Genomic DNA, 18,635 nt, shown 5'->3' with positions numbered 1-18,635 from the left:
ACCTTTCGATCACCACACGTTCGTCCGTCAAGATGCTCCTATTCTTATATCGGCACATTTCAGCTCGCGGTACGAAGCCTTTGCGGGATGCGTTGAGCTACTTATAGAACTTGCGTGTATCTTGAGAACGGCACAGCTGTTCCATCTCCTCGCACTCCGCTTCTTCCAGGCGGCGTTTCTTCTCCTGAAAAATGCGGGTCTGCTGTCTCCGCTTCCGTCTATAACGTTCCACGTTCTGCCGGGTACCTTGCTGCAGCGCGACCGCCCGCGCTCACCCTCTTCCGGCAATGCTGCCTCGAGATGCTGCGCGTATGCGGTGGCGACATCAGGTTGCTTCAGTCGCTCTAGGTCGTACCGCGGCGGTCGTCGGTACCGAACATTGTTGATGACGTATAGTTTTGGGCGCAGTTTAACCATCACCAGATAGTGGTCAGAGTCGATGTTAGCGCCACGATATGTCCTGACGTCGATAATGTCGGAGAAGTGCCGTCCATCAATCAGAACGTGGTCGATTTGTGATTCTGTCTGCAGTGGTGATCTCCAGGTGTACCGATACGGGAGGCTGTGTTGGAAGTAGGTGCTGCGAATGGCCATATTCTTGGAGGCGGCGAAATCAATTAGTCGTAGGCCGTTTTCGTTCGTCAGCCGGTGAGCGCTGAACTTTCAAATAGTCGGTCTAAACTCCTCCTCTTGGCCAACCTGAGCGTTCATATCTCCTATGATGATTTTGACGTCGTGGCTTGGGCAGCTGTCGTACTCACGTTCCAGCTGCGCGTAGAATGCGTTGATTATGCTGAAGTTGAAGAACCGGCCATTGATCCTCAACCTGCACATTCTTTCATTGATCGGCCACCACCCGATCACGCGCCTTTGCATATCTCCCATCACTATGAAAGCTGTTCCCAGCTCGTGTGTGTTACCGCAGCTCTGGTAGATGGTATGATTACCTCTAAACGTTCGCACCATTGATCCCTTCCAACAAACCTCCTGCAGCGCTACGATGCCGAATCCACGGTCCTTGAGCACATCGGCGAGTATGCGTGTGCTCCCGATGAAGTTGAGAGATTTGCAGTTCCACGAACCGAGTTTCCAATCGCTAGTCCCTTTTCGTCGCAGTGATCTTCGCCGATGGTTCCGGTCCGTACTCTCTTGTTGATTGTTCGTTGCGTGAGTTTTTTTTTAGCTGGCTTGCAGGGCCTGACACCAAACCCCCTAAATTTCCGGAGGACCATTCCTCCTTATTTCCGGTGGTCCATGATGCACAGTTTCACATAGAGTCCCTCGCTGGCACTCGGACGATGATCAGCCGCCCCTAACATGGAGAACAGACGCTGTTGTGAGCCGATCCTGACATGGAGAACAGACGCTCAATAAGATTTGCACCTCCGGAGAGGAGCAAACCCCCCCTTCCCTGTCAGCATACGACCATAGTTCCCACCGGGGTTGGTTACCCGATCTTCCCTAAGGTTGCTCGTATCCCGGCCAGCACCGCGGGGAGGTAGGGATAGGAGTTGCTGGGTAAGAGGCTAAGGACCGCGAGATGGGGTCTATTTTATTCCTTCAGGTACGCGAAGTACCAATGGTACGCTTTACCCAGCATTTGCCGTGCCGTTGAGTTGATATGTAGTGAGTTGATATTTATTTTGTTTAGAATACTAAAATGTCCTTTTAGGTCACCTTCGAAGAGGTTTGAATCTCTTTTGATCTTCAAAACATACTTCTCTGCTTCTAACTGAATAAATTGATCCAATGGTAGCACGTGGAGCAAAGCGTCTAGCGCTTTATTCGGCGTGCTTCTCATTGCAGTCAGTAGCCAATCTTTGAAGTTTTTCCAACTTTTTCTGAACCACCCTTTCTTTTGTTTTTGGCCACCATATTAATGCGGCAAGTTCTGGGTTTCACAATTGACCATTTAATCACCCCTCCCACTTTCTTACACTTTTTGTATGAATCCTCTAATAATTCTATGAATCGCCATACATCTCGCAACCCCTCCCAGCTCAGCGTTACGTAATTTATGGATGTTCCTTTTAGTGAAAGGATTATCATTTAGGGTCTGTCTCAATTGGATAATTAAACTCAAATTAAACTTAAAAATGACAGTTCAATAATTATCGAATAACCCTGCTGGATGAGCAGGATTACTTTTGACAGATATCGAATCATTCTCGATCGATGTCTTATTGGAATTGCTGGGTAGCACGCAGCCATTCTTATGGCCGGGTGATTTTAAAATTTTTGAACTGTCAGTTTTAAGTAAAATTAAATTTAATTCGGGAAATGAGACAGAGCCTTAGATGAAACTTTGTTTTCGGACTATGTTGAGGTGTAGAATAATACCAAATACAATTTTATTATTTCGCCTTAGTGCTTAGTTCGCTGAGTCCTTTCTAACACCAAATTACTTATCTTTAAAAAGAGAACTTATGATTATTTTCGATTTCTGTCCCTTTTTTCTTTGTTGTGGACCTTTACGCTTTGGAAGTAGTCTTATTTCGGCCGGAAATATGGGTTTGAAATCAGAACAGATTCACATGCGTACTCTTGCCCCACCCGTTCCTGCGTACTTTTACACCACAGCCCCAAAATGTATTCGGTTTATGGTTTTGACCTCTTGGGAAACCAACCGAATTAATGTTCTGCACCATAAAGTACTCTATTATCTACAATAGGTTATCGAAATGGTATAATCACTATAATGTTCACCTGATTGAACGTATATATGGGAATGGAATACTAGTTGCGAAAACACAATTATTTTTAGCAAAATGACCAGAAAATTAACTATCTTCATATCTCCATTGTTGTTTATTCAAATCGTTTACACCCGATTCTTTTTTACACGGGGAATGCGTTCCGTGTAAAAAAAAAATTTCAGTTCAAAATTTGAAAATCCGTGTAAAAAAGTTTTATGATTTCTAGACAAATCATGGAAAATGGAGCAACTTTGCAAAAAATTTGTATGGGATTTTTTTTACACGGCCGTGTAAAAAAAAATCCGTGTAAAAACAGAATCGGGTGTACAATTACACATGAAAATAGTTGTTCAGAATACCTATCAAACTGATGCAGTGCTGCTAGTTTATCTTTTTTTATAACTTCAAAAAATCGAAAACGTACTTTTACCCCACGCGCACTCTTGCCCCATTCTACATAGATTCAATATCCGTTCGAAACATTCGTTTCAACGGGGTGGTGAATATTAGATCACGGGGGTGGCGAAAATTAAATCAAAATACTTTCTTACTAAATTCTTAATACTTAATTAAATACTTATGGCTGCCTTCAACGCCATGTTCGGGATCCCGTCTGGACCAGGTGGTTTTCTCAGATCGAGGGATTTTGCCACCATCATTAGCTCTTAGCTCCTACCCTTGCTGGTGGCGGCCAATGGGTTGTGCTATGATGCGGGAATAGTACATCGATTGTAGTCTTCAGTCTCGTTGGACATCGCTCGGAAGGAGCCAGTGCCGTGGCAGTCACCGTGGCAATCTGCGGTCCTCTTCGCAGATGGATGGCCGAGGCGATTTCTTCCGATGTCGTGACCTCAAGCAGCGGCATACATTCGAGGGTCACTTCGTCTTGTAGAGTCCTCACTTCTACTCTCTCGCCTAGGACTTCCTGGGCTAGCGCTCCATTTGAAGTACTGCTCGCCTGTGAGCCCTTCCTTAATACAAGGATCATCACGCCCACTCTCGTCCGCCTTATGCTGCGAACCTCTTCACCGAGGTCCGCCAGTTTCTTAGACGTGGTTTCTACTCGTCGGCGTAGCGCTCTTTCTCATCCTCTCGCCGGGTGCGTGGTTGCAACTTTCTTCTTTGATTTCTTGACTACCGTATACCAGGAACCGCCCGACCGCTGGTTTTCTTTGTCGGTTTGGCTTACCTCCTCCGGTACCGACTGGCTTGTTTCGCCCTTGCTTTGTCTTACGCGGTTCTCTATTGCTTACAACTTTCGTTGGCCTATTCTCCTGGTTTGCGCTCTCCAGACACCTTTTTGTGTTCTGTGGATGGTGCTAAATGCCGGACGAGTCCCTGGCTCGCTTATCTGTCGTTTCTGTTGCTGAGTACAAAATCTAAGAGGAAAGAGGAGGAAGCAGTCTGTGTGCTCTTCTCCGCTTTGCCACAGCCTTCCAGCCTAGCCGCAAGCACTTCCTGTCCCTACTTTGCAACAAGAACCAAATTGTGAAGAAGCAGATAGTCACTCTACTCAAGGAGTGGAATGGCACAACTGTCAACCCTTGATTCATTGTCTCTATCTCCATTTCCGTTCGAATCCGTTGGCGTTGCCGTTGTCGATGATCCTGGGCAGGGCTAGTATGCTTTCAGCGGCGCACGGTCGCTTTGATAGCACTTGTATACGGATAAATGCAGCTTTTTGTAGAGGTATCGATTTTTTCGATTTTGATTTTTTTTTGCGCGAGAAAGGCAAAACAGGGTGGTCACCGAACCGGGAAAACGGCAAAAGACGAGAAATTTAAGTCACCGGGAAAAACCTGGCATTCAGCAGCACTTAGGGCCAATTTCTCCACCTTCGCTTAACTCTTAAGCGGTGCTTACCCATACGTTGGTTTAAGGCTTAAGCGGAAGTGAAGAAATTGACCCTTAGAGCAAAAAAAAACATTAATGCAATAGCGGGGAATGCCAAAATTGAAAAAACTATGCGGGCCGTGATATTTCCCATTAAAGCTAATGCTAAATTCCTAAATCGTTTAGTATATTCCATTGTGACTGATCATATTTTTGAAATACGGTACAAGTGCACAACGCATGGAACATTAGTTTCCAACAGTATAATATTTCACAGTCGATTCGACTTAAAAGCTTCACGGTAGTATCTAGAATTTTCAAAGAAAATACTCTGCTTGGTACAACAATGTTCCACATTTAGCTAGTAACCAAACTTTTCGTTTAGCGATGTTCTTCCATCGCCGGTCTGGTCCTGCGGTGGAACCCACTCGATGTTCTTTTCCGCGCTCTGCAGTTCGTCAGTGTCGTCAAAATCTACGTTGTCACGGTTACGATCCCGTGTACGAGTCCGACTCCGTTTCTTCTTGCTAGCACTAGACGTCGCCGATAACGTATTCGAAACGTCTTCATGATCTGCCTCACTTTTACGTTTTTTGCTATCATCGTCCACTGGCGCAGAATCGACATGGTCATTTTTATCTTCCACCTGCTGCTCCTCCGTATGATGCTTCTCGGCGTGCTGTTCAACTAGCTTGCGATCAAATGACGGGCCTTGAACTCTATCGGATTTAGCATCAGGTTTTACCTTTTGGGTTTCCTGTGTTTTCTCCGTCCTAACTTCTTCAAGCCCTTCCACTTCATCTTCTTCTTCGACTTCTTCGCCATGTGTGCTTGTAGCTCCTCCGACCTTGATTTCGGACTTTTTTATTCCGAATGTCTTACTCAGTTTGTTCCGTTTTCCAAAGAGTGGCATCATTTTTTTCTTCATTTCCTCTTTGCTAGTTCCAGAACCTGAGGCACCCTGGTTCATGCTCGGGAGGTCCAGTGGTTTGGCTATTTTGATAAGCTTCTGAAGCGTCGCATGATCTTTAAGAAGTCGTTCCTTCTCCAGTCTTAGCCGGCGAACTTCAAACTTATCATACGGTTTGTCCTCCGACAGCTTTGTTAAGAAATCATCCACATCATCATCGTTTTCCGGCAGACGGGTTCCTTTCTGGATCATTTGCCGCTGCTGGAGCTTGCTTTCAATTGCCTCCAACTGTTCCAGCAGTTCTGATTCGCGTCGAATCAGATCTTCGTACGTGTGGACCTCAGTAGAGTTCTTGGTTTGCTTCCGTTGGCGACGTCGTTCAACGTCTCCAGTTCGATCGAGGAAGTCGTCATCTTCATCCGAGTCGGATGTCTTTTTGTGTCGCCGACGAGGTTCTGCAAAGGAAAAAATCATTGACGGTTGTCGCCTCAATTTACGTTCATTTCTACTAACTTTAAATAATCAAAACTGAGTGTGTGAAATTGTGAACAATTTTGCATAATTTGTCATCTACAACATTTTTGAATAACTCACCATGAGTGGCCTGTCGGAGCAAACCGTACCGATCCAGTATGCGGCAGGCTTCCAGTGCGCATTGTACAACAGCTTCCTTCTTTTTGCCCTTGTGTGTGACTTCCGCCACAATCGGTCGACCAAAATCGTCATCCACCGGCAGTTCAACTTTGCATACGTAGTTCCCAACCGACAGTTCGTCCAGCTTGTAATCCAAATCGTGGCCCTCCCGCTCGAAGTATCCACGAAGAGTCTTCTTTGGGTCGTCTAGAAACAGTTCCTCGTTGTTGGACACGGCGAAAGGATTGTGTGCCAGGTCGGTCTCCTCGTCGGCATCTTCCGCCATACCCCAGCTAATGCCTTCCGATTCCTTAAGCTTTTCAATCCGTTCCTTCTCTTGCCGTTCAATTTCGGCCATCTCTTCCCGAAGCTTTTCCTGTTTTTGACGCATCTCTTTCATCTCGGTGATGGTCATTGTCGACGGTTCGTCCTCATCTTCTGGAGGACCCTGCAAGATGTACGTCCGTGTACTGGATCCGAGTTTTATCATGTATCCCACTCGGACTCTCACGTACGTCTTTGGCCTCAAACGTTGTTTGTTTAAAAAGGTTCCGTGAGTACTATTGAGATCATACAGATACCATCCCGGTTCGATGGTAATATGAGCTGGTTTACTTTCTTCCTCCTCGTCGGATTCGTCCTTCGCTGCATCATCCACAGCTGCTCTGTACTGTAAAATGGCATGGTACCGGGAGATGGTGGGATGCGCCATGTTGATGTCACAATTCGGAAGTCGGCCAAATATCCAAAACGCCTTGTTCTCCAAATGATCGACATTTTCTATGATCACACCATTCTTTAGAACCTCAAAGTCATACCTCAAGGCGCCGTCACATTTCCGGGACCAGGCGGGTTCTTTGTACGGAATAGGAGGTATTTCGTTTGTATCGCTGGCCAGCACCTGTTCCTTTTCCACCAGAGAAGATGCATCCTCGGACGTCGACGGTTCTGGGACATCCACTGTTGATGCATTGATAGGAAGTTCCGGCACACGACTTTTGCCAAGAAGCTTCAGATCTATCGATGGTTTCTTGAATGTAGATTCGTCGTCGTTCATTATTTTGCTAACTTTTTAAATAGAACAATTTTCAGTCTACAACACAGTCCGAAGATGTTTAAGATACCACTCTTAAACTATGTTTATCGGTGACACTGAAACTGGGAAAAAGATTTCCGTTTTTCTTGACAAAACTGTTAAATTTCCTGAAAAACGCAAAAACGATTTCAAATCTACAATGTTTTAAAAATTTGACAACTCTGTCTGTCAGTTGAATTGGAGACTTTTTGTTCGATGCACGGACAGATAAATCAACCCAAACTTTGAGTTCAATATTTATACGCACTCATGAGAATATCGCAGAGAAAATTTACCCAAATTTGGGTAGTTTTCCCTTTCTTTCCCATGATTGCTATCAAAACTAGAGCAAGATGCAAACACCTCACCGAGGTTGCTCAGCCCAATAACCCAAATTTGAGTAAATTCAATATTCTATATTTTGAGTTGATTAAGGTCCGGGTAAATTGTTTACATGGGATTAAAGGCAAACTACCTATAGTGCCAGAAAAGTCATTTTACTCAAATTTGGGTTATTGGTCCAAACCACGGTTTTGAGTGCAAACAACCCACTTTTGGGTAGTTTTGGTTTTCAGTGTGGATGTGCACGGACAGATAAATAAACCCAAAAGTTGAGTTCAAAACTGATTTCAAGACAAAATTTTCAAAACGACTTATCTGCTTTTGTAAACAAAGATTCAAACGACAATTTGACGAATCTAATAAAAAGATATTTTAGTTACTAGATAAAGATTGTCGCTGTCCGGAACATCTTTTGCTGGCGTGGATAGGGGAGCTAAATGTCAAAGAAGGAAAATCCATACGATTTGACAGCTTGGTACCCATTGAGATTGCTGACAGCTCACATTGGCTGGCCCAGCTGATTCCAAACTCGATGAAAATAATAACAAATAGCCGTCAGAACAGTTAACCCAGATGGTGCAATTGCTCACGAACCTGCATTTCCAGTCACAGGGCTTCAAATTTGATGAATTTTACCAGGTGGGATGACTGAGTTGAAGTTTGTTTGTTGTTGTTTTCATCGAGTTCTGCGGAAGAACCCCAATGATAATAAAATGGTTACCTGTTTTTCCGTAATTTTCACACTGGGCTTAGCAACCTCTATAACATGTTCCGGACAGCAGAACAAAGGGAACCGAAGCGACAATCTTTATCTAGTAACTAAAATATCTTTTATCTAATAGCTCTTCCACGCAAACCAGCACTACCAGCACTATTGATGGTGTTGGTTTGCGTGGGAGAGCTATCAGATTCGTCAAATCGTCGTTTGAATCTTTGTTTACAAAAGCAGATAAGTTGTTTTGAAAATTTTGTCTTGATTTAGACAATCGCTACACGGTTAAACTCATCTACACACTTTTTTTTTCGCTGGAGGCCAGTCATAAATATTTTGCTGATTTTTTTTTGTGCTGTTCAACCACCCGGCCACCCGAATAAAAAATATTATAGAAAAACAATACAATTTATTGTAACATCACTATAACACACAATAAATTTACAATAGATTTTATTGTAGATGAGATAATAGAAATACATTATAACAATACATTCTATAAACCATTCATTAAATTGTAAATGAAATTAGAATTCTAACGTTAACGTACACAGAAAGAACAAATCTCGGGTACTTATTCAAAAGGACGTATGTGATTTTGTAAACAAAGATTCAGACGTCGATTTGTCCGATCTGATGGCCCTCCCACGCAAACCATCACCATAGACAGATAGGGGGAGGCTTCGGCTACCTGTTAGTGGTGTTGGTTTGCGTGGGAGTGCCATCAGATCGGATAAATCGACATTTGAATCTTTGTTTACAAAATCACATACGTCCTTTTGAATAAGTACCCGAGAAATATTATTTTATCAAATATATTGTACTTTCATTCTAAGAATTGATATTTTTTCTTTAAAATAAAAGTGAAAACTTTAGAATCGAAAGTTATGTATTTAATTCAATCATATGTTTCGTCGGGTCTGAGTATGTATCAATTCTTGAAATTCATCTTAAATATGAGCACAAAAGTGTTTGAACTTTTATTTTCAAAACACTCAATGTGAAAAAAAAATCACCTTGACAGATGACTCTAAAAGAAAAAATAGAAAAATAAGTGTCTTCTGAAGCAGAGAACTCTACGTCCTTCCATCGGTACCACGGGAGGTTTTGGAACTGTTAGGGCCGATGTCCACGTAGCGTTTTTTCAAGCTGCGTTGACGCAGCGTTATTCGGCGTTGAATCAGGCTGGGAATGCACACGACAAGTGGCAATTTGCCGCAAAACTTCTAACGTAAAACCCATCTGTCACGCCAAATGTCATCCGCCTACCAGCTGTTGTCAGTTTGTCATTTTTCCAAGGGCCTCATATGCCTGTCACTGGCGAACAAAGCTCGTGTACTCTGCATCGAAGCTTAGAACCGGTGTTAGGGCGCAATCGTTAATGTGAACATTTTTATATTCGGTTAGTTACTGCAAATAAATTCTTTTTCGAGTCCCTATAATCAAGCAGGTATCTCAAGCATACCACATCGTTATATTGCTGCATGATTGAGTGTTTAATTTTGATAAAATATCGAAAACAAAAGTGTGCATAAAAATTGCCTCGCCATAACAAAAAGGTAGTAGAGAATTAACACTGTTGTTTACAGTTTAGAACCAAATCCAGATGTCGCACATGTTGGGGTAGGGATTCAGTGCTCCACCTTCTCCCCCTGCATTTTTCATTCTCTTCCAATATGAATCGAGTTCTCCATTCAAATATTGTCGGCGTAGCACCAATATAGAATTCGAAAGTCATGATAAAGGCTGGTTTACAGTTCGGAAAACGTGTCCGCGGGATTTGTTACGGGATTTTGCTCCGGGTTTTGTCAGGGAAAATTTTCCGCCGATAAGTCTCCACTGTCAAAACATTTTCCGTGATTGGGTTTACACTTCAAGACAAAATTTTCAAAACGACTTATCTGCTTTTGTAAACATAGATTCAAACGTCGATTTGACGACTCTGATAGCACTTCGAGGCAAACCAACGCCATCATCAGGTAGCCGAAACCTTCACCTGCCTATTGATAGTGTTGGTTTGCGTGGGAGTGCTATCAGATTCGCCAAATCGACGTTCGAATCTTTGTTTACAAAAGCAGATAAGTCGTTTTGAAAATGTTGTCTTGACTTCAGGATTTTGCTTCGGGATTTGAGAATCTGCGTATCTCGCCCGTGCTTGAATTTACACTTCGGGGTTTTGGTTCGGATTTCTTTATACAAGAGTTGAAAAAATAACGAGAAGAGGGAGATATAGCGAGAGAAATGAGAGAATGAGTGAGAGAGAGCGATTGAGTGGGAGAGAAAGAGAAAATGAGTGAGTGAAAATGAGTAAGTGAGAGTAGGTGAGTAAGTCAAAGTGAGTGAGTGAGTGAACGAGTGATTGAGTGAAAGCGAGTGAGTGAGAATTCGTGAGTAAGTGTGAGGTTGAGTGAATGAGTGAGAATGAGTGTGTGAAAGTACGTGAATGAGAGTGAGTGAGTGAGAAAGAGTTAGTGAGTAATTGAGTGAGAGTGAATAAGCGATTGGGTTTACACTTCAGGAAAATATTTTTTCGTGTAGACTTCTGCTCCTGTCACGGGAAACGCAAATCCCGCTCCCATTTAAATTACATGGGAGACCAAATCCCGGGAAACGTTTTCCGAACTGTAAACCAGCCTTAACAGACTAGTGAATGTAACTCAGTCACAGAGAACAGACATGGATGCTCGAACAAAATTTCGTTAAAAACGTGTGTAAAGATTTAAATCCCACCTCAGCGCCGCCAACGCAGGCTGCCCGACATAAAAACTCAATTCCACTATGTGATGGCGTTGGCATACACTTCATAAACAATGTAGTGCTGCCACCTAGGAGCGAGCCTAGGAGCAATTCGGAATGAACACTAGCACCGCGCAACGGGGGCATAACGACATACTTTAAAATGACCAGTACAAACTTTACACAAGCACGCGAATGAAGATGAACGTCTGTTCTCTGTGATTCAGTATTATACCAAAATAAAAAGTTCAATTAATGCTTTTTAGTAGAGTAGAAAAATTAACTCACTGTAGATTTAAAAGTCCCCCATTACTTCTAAAATGAAAAGTTTGAACTTTCGAAATTAATTGTAGAGCTGTGAAATTGAAATCGTGCCGCACAATTTGATTGGTTGAATAAACGAGTTTTCAATACAGAGAGACAGATATTTGGCATCGCTTTGCTTAATCCCAATATGTTTCCTACAATCATAATAAATGAATATTATTACAATTTCATAATGTTGCTCATTCTTTATTTCCAACTTAAATTTATTACACCCGATTCTGTTTTACACGGTTTTTTTTACACGTCCGTGTAAAAAAATCCCATACAAAAATTTTACAAAGTTGCTCCATTTTGCATGATTTGTCGAGAAATCATAAAACTTTTTTTACACGGATTTTAAAATTTTGAACTGAAAACTTTTTTTAAGCGGAACGCATCCCCCGTGTAAAAAAAGAATCGGGTGTACTTCATAGGAAGAGATTAATCTTGAATAATAGTAGGTTCAGGCATTCAATTGTTCTTGTCTTGAATTGAGCATCTGTTGCGTTTGGGGTTCGATTTTTATTAGTTCCATTTATCGGCGAATCATTTGTTCCGGAATAAAAAGTCATTAAACATTTTGGTCAGATACTGCAGTCACTCCTACAAATATGGTGCTTAAAATTCTCCTCCGAAAGCATCGCAAGCGATTGCTGGCGTGTTGCTACGTTTGTCGTTGTTCTTCCAAAGAAGTGCTATCTAAATGCCAAACGAATCGTTATTATCATTGCAATTTTCACCTCACTGCAGCACGGACCGATCGCAGTAGCGTTGCCAACAACACTACAAGAAACGCATTAGTCCCAGAGTCTTACTGTAGCTAGCCATCTCTTTATCTGATCTCGTTTCTTCTTATAATTGCAATCCACATTATTTGACGACATCCTTCCGTTGACATTCCTAAAAACATGAACATATATCAGCAATAGAAAAACCAATATATAGGAACCTCAGTATCGAACCTATATTTAATAATTCTGCCCATGGCGGACTTGGTATCGCCTTCCTTGGTGTACCTATACAGGGTCCCGCGGAATGCACTTTGTTGGTTGAATTTTGCCTGCTCTGTCACTCAACCCTAAACTGCCACATCACCGTCTGTTCGGAAATCAATTTATTCTGATAAAGTTGGTACAATTATCGTCACAACACTAGGGATCGTTCAAAAATTACGTCCATCGTTTTTCGGCATTTTCAACCCCCCTCCCCCCCTCCTGTCACAAACTGTCACAAATAATTGACACCCCCCCCCTCCCCCTGTACGTACATGTCTCATTTTTATTTTAGCGATTACTGTGGTTTATCTTTTTCGTACACTATTTTCACAATAACATAGTGAGTTATGTCCCTTACTAACAGTTTGAATGTTTTTAAAATGCAAGTTGTTTCTAAAATGCTTTCAGTATTTTTTTCTTGTGGACGGACGTCACATAAGACGAACCCCCCTCCCTCCCCCTGTCACAAACTGTCACAAAACTCTGACCCCCCTCCCCCCCTCAAACCTTGGACGTAATTTTTGAACGGCCCCCTATCATGCACATACTTCCGTTGACTTTGAATCTATCCACCAGCATGGGATGGTTGCTCGTCAGTTCTTTCCAAAGGTGTTTTGACCGTGACTGGTACTAACGCAGGAACGAAAGAAACACTTACCGCTCCGAACTATTACAATTGCTATTATTTAAAGAAGCTAGATTTGAAAAGTGTTGCAATTTGCAAATTAATTTGCGAAACCAAAATGAACTGATTTGCGAAGTATTTTTGTTTGTTTTGATTTCGCTCTGACACATTCTTTCACATCACAGATTTTCCCATTAGAAATCTTGTTGGAAAGAAGAAGAATAGAGAAATGTCAAAAAAAAATACTCGCGTGCACGCTGCGTTCCTGTGGAGAATTGCGGTGACTTTGCGGTAACTCTCGCCGAAAATGAGACGCGTGTCGACGCCGCGTTAACGCAAGTGCGTGTGCATGATTCTATTTGATGTTGGGTACTTCCTACCGCAATTGCGTTGACGCTGCGTGCACGCAAATTCAAAACCGCTACGTGGACATCGGCCCTTAGTGTGAAAGTTGTAACGGTATAGGCATCGTTTAGGTAGAACGTGAAACACAAAAAAAACTAAGGCATACAGAATAGGAATGGCCGAGCCTGTGATCGAACCCATGATCTTCTGCTCATAGGCAGAAACGATAGCCGCTAGACCACCGATCATGTCTCCGATTTGGGCAACAGTACTGGTATTGAGAAATCGATGCAAATTTTACCTATGCTGCCGCTGAGAGCAGTAGTGTACCATGTTGTTATGAAATTCATTTCAAAATGGAAAAGTTATGCTTGCAATATAATCAATTCCAAAAATAATTAGAACTTGAAAAGTTCTAGCGGCCTGAATATTTATATGATTAGATAAAATTTCCTCGATTTTTAGGAGAAATAGGGAGAAATAATACTTTTCCATTATCGATCATCGAATATATTTACAAGCTTCCAGAAGAAGTCACCGGTCACAGAAATTTAAAAAAAATTCAATGGTTTCAATCAATTAATTCTAACTGCTAGGATTTCATATTACTTCCAGGATTTAACGATCCAAAGCAAACTACCCAAATATCGCATAAGTGTCAAAGAATCTGCTTTCGGAGCTCAGAACCCTTGAAGAGCGGTCTTCGGTATGTTTCTGGTTCCCCAGATTTCATAGATCTTTTGAGATTTGAAGAAGACTTTTTCCGTGGGCTTTTAATAATCCATTCAATCGTGCTTTATCATAACTTCTAAAATATTTAATAAATCGCATTTGCAGATTTCAACAACTTTTATTTCACCTAATGTAAAGCCTATAGACATCTTTGAGCGCATTAGGGATTTTAAAGTGCCTGAAATCCTAAGCAACAATCAGTAGTCTATTGCTTTAGGATTCCAAAAACATCTATATGATTTTTATTTGAACTCTGATTAACTTTAAAATCATCTGCTAACACACAAATTCTTGCCATCCAATGACTTCATATGTTCTTACAACAATCATGGGTAGGACAATACTTTGACTGTCCCACCCAGGAAAATTCATGCGTAGAACATGTCCTACCTGTCCTACCCACTCCCGGCGCTATTGCAAAGAATTAAACTTGAGCGTAATCGAAAAGCCATGGGTTTGCTCAATTAATGACGCCAGCTTAAGAAGGAGTATTAGAGAGCAGTAAGCTGCGACTATAGTAGTAGGCTATGTAATTTATAGGGTTAAATAAACTTCACTTTGTGTTCAAATGTCAATCGAACAAGTCGTTCTTATTGCGCACTCCCAATACTATCCGGCACAAGAAGGAGAGGTGCACAGCGAGAAAGTTGAGATTGTTACAGACGATAACAATTTTCAAGGATTATCAGCCAGAATGCACTAAACGGTACCTCTTAGGATAGGATAGGATGTGCCAAGTAGTCAGTAAAAATCGTACCGATTTTCTGTCACAATCGTACCGGTTGCTGGTTGGTTGAAAATGACAAACGATTACTTCGATTAGTGGAGGCGCGTTTTTCGTAGGGCAGCATGTTGTTAGTCTGGCCGTGTTGCAGGTTTGTAAAGTTGAAGTTAAGCAAAAACATAAATGTTTAAGTTCCAGTTTTTTGGTAAAAAATAAATTTATGTTGAACTGCAAATGCCATATAAATTATTCTCAAGAGTTGTAAACGTTTAAAACTGTTGATTTTGAAGCATTATATTTCAACTTTCTGTCATTTTCGATCTAGAAGTCATGGCGCATTTCGCTTCTCTTACATAAACAATGGATGCAACGAAAAGAAAATCATCAAGTTTTGTAACGTGATATTTGGAAGATTTTGTACCAAATAACTTTGGCTGCACTGGCGACCACCTCGTCAGAGCAACCGACTAAAAAACAACAAGGCAGTCTCAATTGAGTTGTCACATCCTATCCTAGCTCTTACTAACCGAACACTAATCAAAGAACAAAATATTGTGAGGTTATGCATGAAGCACCTCAGTTAGCGAATAGGCACATAAATAAAATAGTTATTATGTGGCTATTCCGGCTTGACCGTGTACCCGACTAACGCCACCGGTTCACATCTCCACTGCGGCGACGGCGAAGAGATACATCCGGAGCGAATTGACAACCGAAAGAGAAGGAAGACAAAAAAGTATGAGGAAACGGGAGGGGGATAGAAAGGTGGAAAGGAAAAAAGAGGGACCAGCCAGAGAGTCAACGGCAGACCAGTCACGAGAAGAGGTCGAAAAGTAGCGAGTTTCCGCGTGGATTTTTCTCGGGATCGAAGTTCACGATCCAACCGCCGTCGTTTAGCGTTGAAAAGTGAGGACCCCAATCGTCAAGGGCCAAGACAGAGGTCACCAAACACGCGCTAGGAAACCAGCCAAGTTTTGAAGATTTCCGAGGCCGCCTGTAGCGCTAGTGAAGCTGTGGAAGATCGCAACCCTTCCACGTTGGTCTGTGCGGCGTCGACACGTAGCTGGACGCAAGAGGAGTGTATCGCCCCAACCGGTCGGTGAAGTCCGGGAGTGCAAAAGAGTTCCGAACGATACCCCTCGCAGCAAAGGAAGCCACACGTCAACTTTTGGTCGGTACGCCGCCGACAAGCAGACAGCGGCCAGGGTAACCTCAAAGTTTGTCGTCCGCAAACACGAGGTTTTCTGCCACGCGACGCCAACCGCGAAGAACCCGGGGCCACTCAAAAAACCGCTCCGTGCAGCTTGGATCGCTCTCACCGGTCATCGTCCCGGTCGACCCTCCCGAAGGGTGGTGGAGCAGGCTCGACACACCCAGCCGGAACATCGATTACCGTCGAAACATCGATCCCGCCTTGTGGGCAGGCTAGCCCCGCCGTTGTAGGAAAGCCTCTCAAGCGAAGGCCCAGGTACCCACCCAGCGCCGCCAACCGGGTGACGTAGATCGCTTTCCTTCGAATCCGAGCTTCTTCTGAACGGAGAGGTCGCTCCGGTCCTCCATGATCATCGCGTACGATCCAACGCCGCAAAGAGTCCTGCATCAAGAGCTCAGACGATACCGAACGATCGCTCTAGCATTGGCCCGCTTCTATCCCCGAATCCTCGCCAAGACTCCGGAAGTGACCACCCAAGTCCCCCACTCCGGAAAAGGTATGTTTGAACGCCCACCTACCCTACCTGTAGCATGCCAACCATGGGCCCCAACTACTCCGATCGGCCGCAACGTCACTAACATTTAACCCTAACCCACGATTCAACCTAAAATAAAAACAAAATGAATTAGAATGTACCTGTCCGTCTTTTAATATCGGAAGCTATCCCTGTGCTATTTCTGAAGCTCTTCTTTATTGTTTCGTCTACCTGGAAGGTTGCGTGTGCCCCTTAAGCAGGATGTTAGTCGACCCTGGGAGAAATACAAGGTGAGCTAGTTAGGGGCGTCAGGACGTCCACTCCACAGACGTGAGGACGTCAAAGGAGTTTGTTGCAAGATCTGAGGTTGAGATCAATCAAAAGACATTTTGCGGACCCTCCGTAGATTGCTGAATGGAGACGACATTTAAAGACTGTAAAGGTCACTCTGTTAGGGAAGCAAACCCAATCACGATGCAGTATGCCATGTTCAATATGTAGTTACTAAATATACTTTCATTGAAACCACCTACTCGACTAGTCACCATTTGTTTTACTCCGAGAGGTTATGGGCCCAGGAGTGGTGCCCTAGTACACGGACAGAAATTTGTTCAAATTGAACCAATGATAACGTTTGTTATATTTAATTGACAAAAAATATTTGTTTTCATGTCTATTTTGATTGTTTTTATAATGTAAGTTGATATTATTTCAAAATAAAATTATGTTTATTTCAATAATGCAATTTACAATAATATTATTGTTGAAATAATAAGATTTCTCTTTATTCCAAATAAAATCCTTTTTATTTTTACGTGTAGTAACTCATGCTCATCCTGTGCATGAACCACGTGTAACGACATATAACTTAGAGTAACGCCTACAAAAAAGAAAACATTTCACCTGTCAATCTGTCATCTCTGCTGTTCCCAACGCGAAAGATGAAAAGTGTTTTTAGTTAAGTGACTAATCCAACAAATTAAATTAAGTTAGCTCCTCAATAAAATATACAGGTAAGTCCATTGGTTATCAATCATCAAGTTTTCGCATCCGTACTGTGAACGATGATTGTGAACGAATAATCTATTTATATTGGCTTAGGCAAATTCTATAATTTCTTCAGGATACTCACAAATTAATCATTCTTCAAAACAAGAGATATAATATTTCTCTCTTTATTTATTACAGTATATATAATGATGCAAAGACTGCGTGCATTCTAAACGGTGGTCTGTTTTCTGGTGTTGTGCACTAACCGGAACTTTTCCAAACTGGTTCAAGGGGAAACCGGCGCATCAACATCAACAAGTAAACTTCCGTAGTATGCATACTATTGCCCAATTAGTATTGTCTATAACTTCAATAGTAAGTACACATTAAAGATAGTCGTGCATATATGTAAATCAATTATTTATCTATTAATGGAATTTATTTTAGTGGCTCTCGTTCTTAGTTGGAGCTTCGACTAACGCTAACAAAGTTTATTTAGTTCATTTTTTATTATGGTTTACAGCAAGATGAATACACCACTAGGTGTTCCAATCTGCCAAATTCACGATTCAGCCATCTTGGATTTTAGTATGGGAGAGCCAGCCGGTTTGTTTATGTTTTGCACCGAAAATGAATTTTTCACCCCCGCCTTCTTCTCGTCCATAACTTGTGCAGATTGAAACACCTAGCTGTGTATTCATCTTGGTTTACAGCTTACTGGAATCAAATTTAGAACATCCGATGTAGCCATCTATCACAAGATAATGCAATCATTGGTTAGATGCACATTTTCGTTCTGTGAACCGATGCTCTCTGGCGATGGAAGCAGAATCATCACTCTTATCGTCAGTCGCATACGCAGCATTAAGGATTTTGGGAAGCATCAATGTTGCAGGTGCATGGGAGTCGACACCTAGGCTGTTTAATTATTCGTACTGTAGTAGATCTATCACAATCAAATCTAAATGGAGTTTGGTTAATTTTGCCTGCCAGACAATACAAAGTGTAATGTACAATGTATGTATCAGCGGATCGACAATTCAGCATCGCGACACGACCAGCCGAGATAAGATGTAAGAAAAAACGTATGCTAATAGAAAAATATACATAATTGCTGAATGTTTCTTAATCGAAAAGAAATATGAAAGAAAATGCCAAATTTCAAATGTAACTATATTTATTTTAATAAAATTTTGATAAATTAAAATAATAATAAGATAATTGAAACAATAATATTCTGATTGTATTTTCAATAATGAAGCAAATTGAAATAATAAACAATTTCTTTTTAAA

At 42.0% G+C, this 18,635-nt stretch overlaps 1 protein-coding gene and 2 long non-coding RNA genes across 3 annotated transcripts; 1 reads left to right on the top strand and 2 right to left on the bottom strand.

Annotated features, from left to right (window-relative positions):
• Window positions 1-4,699: 4,699 nt before the first annotated feature.
• Window positions 4,700-7,337, bottom strand: LOC134205057 (kanadaptin). The gene is made up of 2 exons (XM_062679952.1): window positions 6,034-7,337; window positions 4,700-5,894 (listed from the first exon to the last, which is right to left on the bottom strand). The coding sequence occupies exons 1-2, from the start codon at window positions 7,127-7,129 to the stop codon at window positions 4,891-4,893; spliced, it is 2,100 nt and encodes a 699-aa protein (XP_062535936.1). The 5' UTR covers window positions 7,130-7,337; the 3' UTR covers window positions 4,700-4,890.
• Window positions 7,338-11,810: 4,473 nt separating this feature from the next.
• LOC134205055 (uncharacterized) lies at window positions 11,811-13,048 on the bottom strand. Its single transcript, XR_009978049.1, has 3 exons — window positions 12,787-13,048; window positions 12,206-12,341; window positions 11,811-12,143 (listed from the first exon to the last, which is right to left on the bottom strand). It is a non-coding gene; the product is annotated as an uncharacterized LOC134205055 (long non-coding RNA).
• Window positions 13,049-17,254: 4,206 nt separating this feature from the next.
• LOC134205050 (uncharacterized) lies at window positions 17,255-18,440 on the top strand. The gene is made up of 3 exons (XR_009978048.1): window positions 17,255-17,365; window positions 17,541-17,717; window positions 18,056-18,440. It is a non-coding gene; the product is annotated as an uncharacterized LOC134205050 (long non-coding RNA).
• The last annotated feature ends 195 nt before the right edge of the window (window positions 18,441-18,635 follow it).

This window comes from Armigeres subalbatus, chromosome 1 (genome assembly GCF_024139115.2).
Source record: "Armigeres subalbatus isolate Guangzhou_Male chromosome 1, GZ_Asu_2, whole genome shotgun sequence".
Classification (NCBI taxonomy): Eukaryota; Metazoa; Arthropoda; class Insecta; order Diptera; family Culicidae; genus Armigeres; species Armigeres subalbatus.
Note: the sequence above shows the minus strand (reverse complement) of the source record. Positions and strands in the feature narration are given on the sequence as shown.

Bases quoted from the DNA above. Each gene is read 5' to 3' on its own strand.
- LOC134205057 (XM_062679952.1), bottom strand. From the start codon at position 7,129: ATGAACGACGACGAATCTACATTCAAGAAACCATCGATAGATCTGAAG. The intron at 5,895-6,033 runs GTGAGTTATTCA...TTTCCTTTGCAG, and splicing joins GCTCCGACAGGCCACTCATG to AACCTCGTCGGCGACACAAA.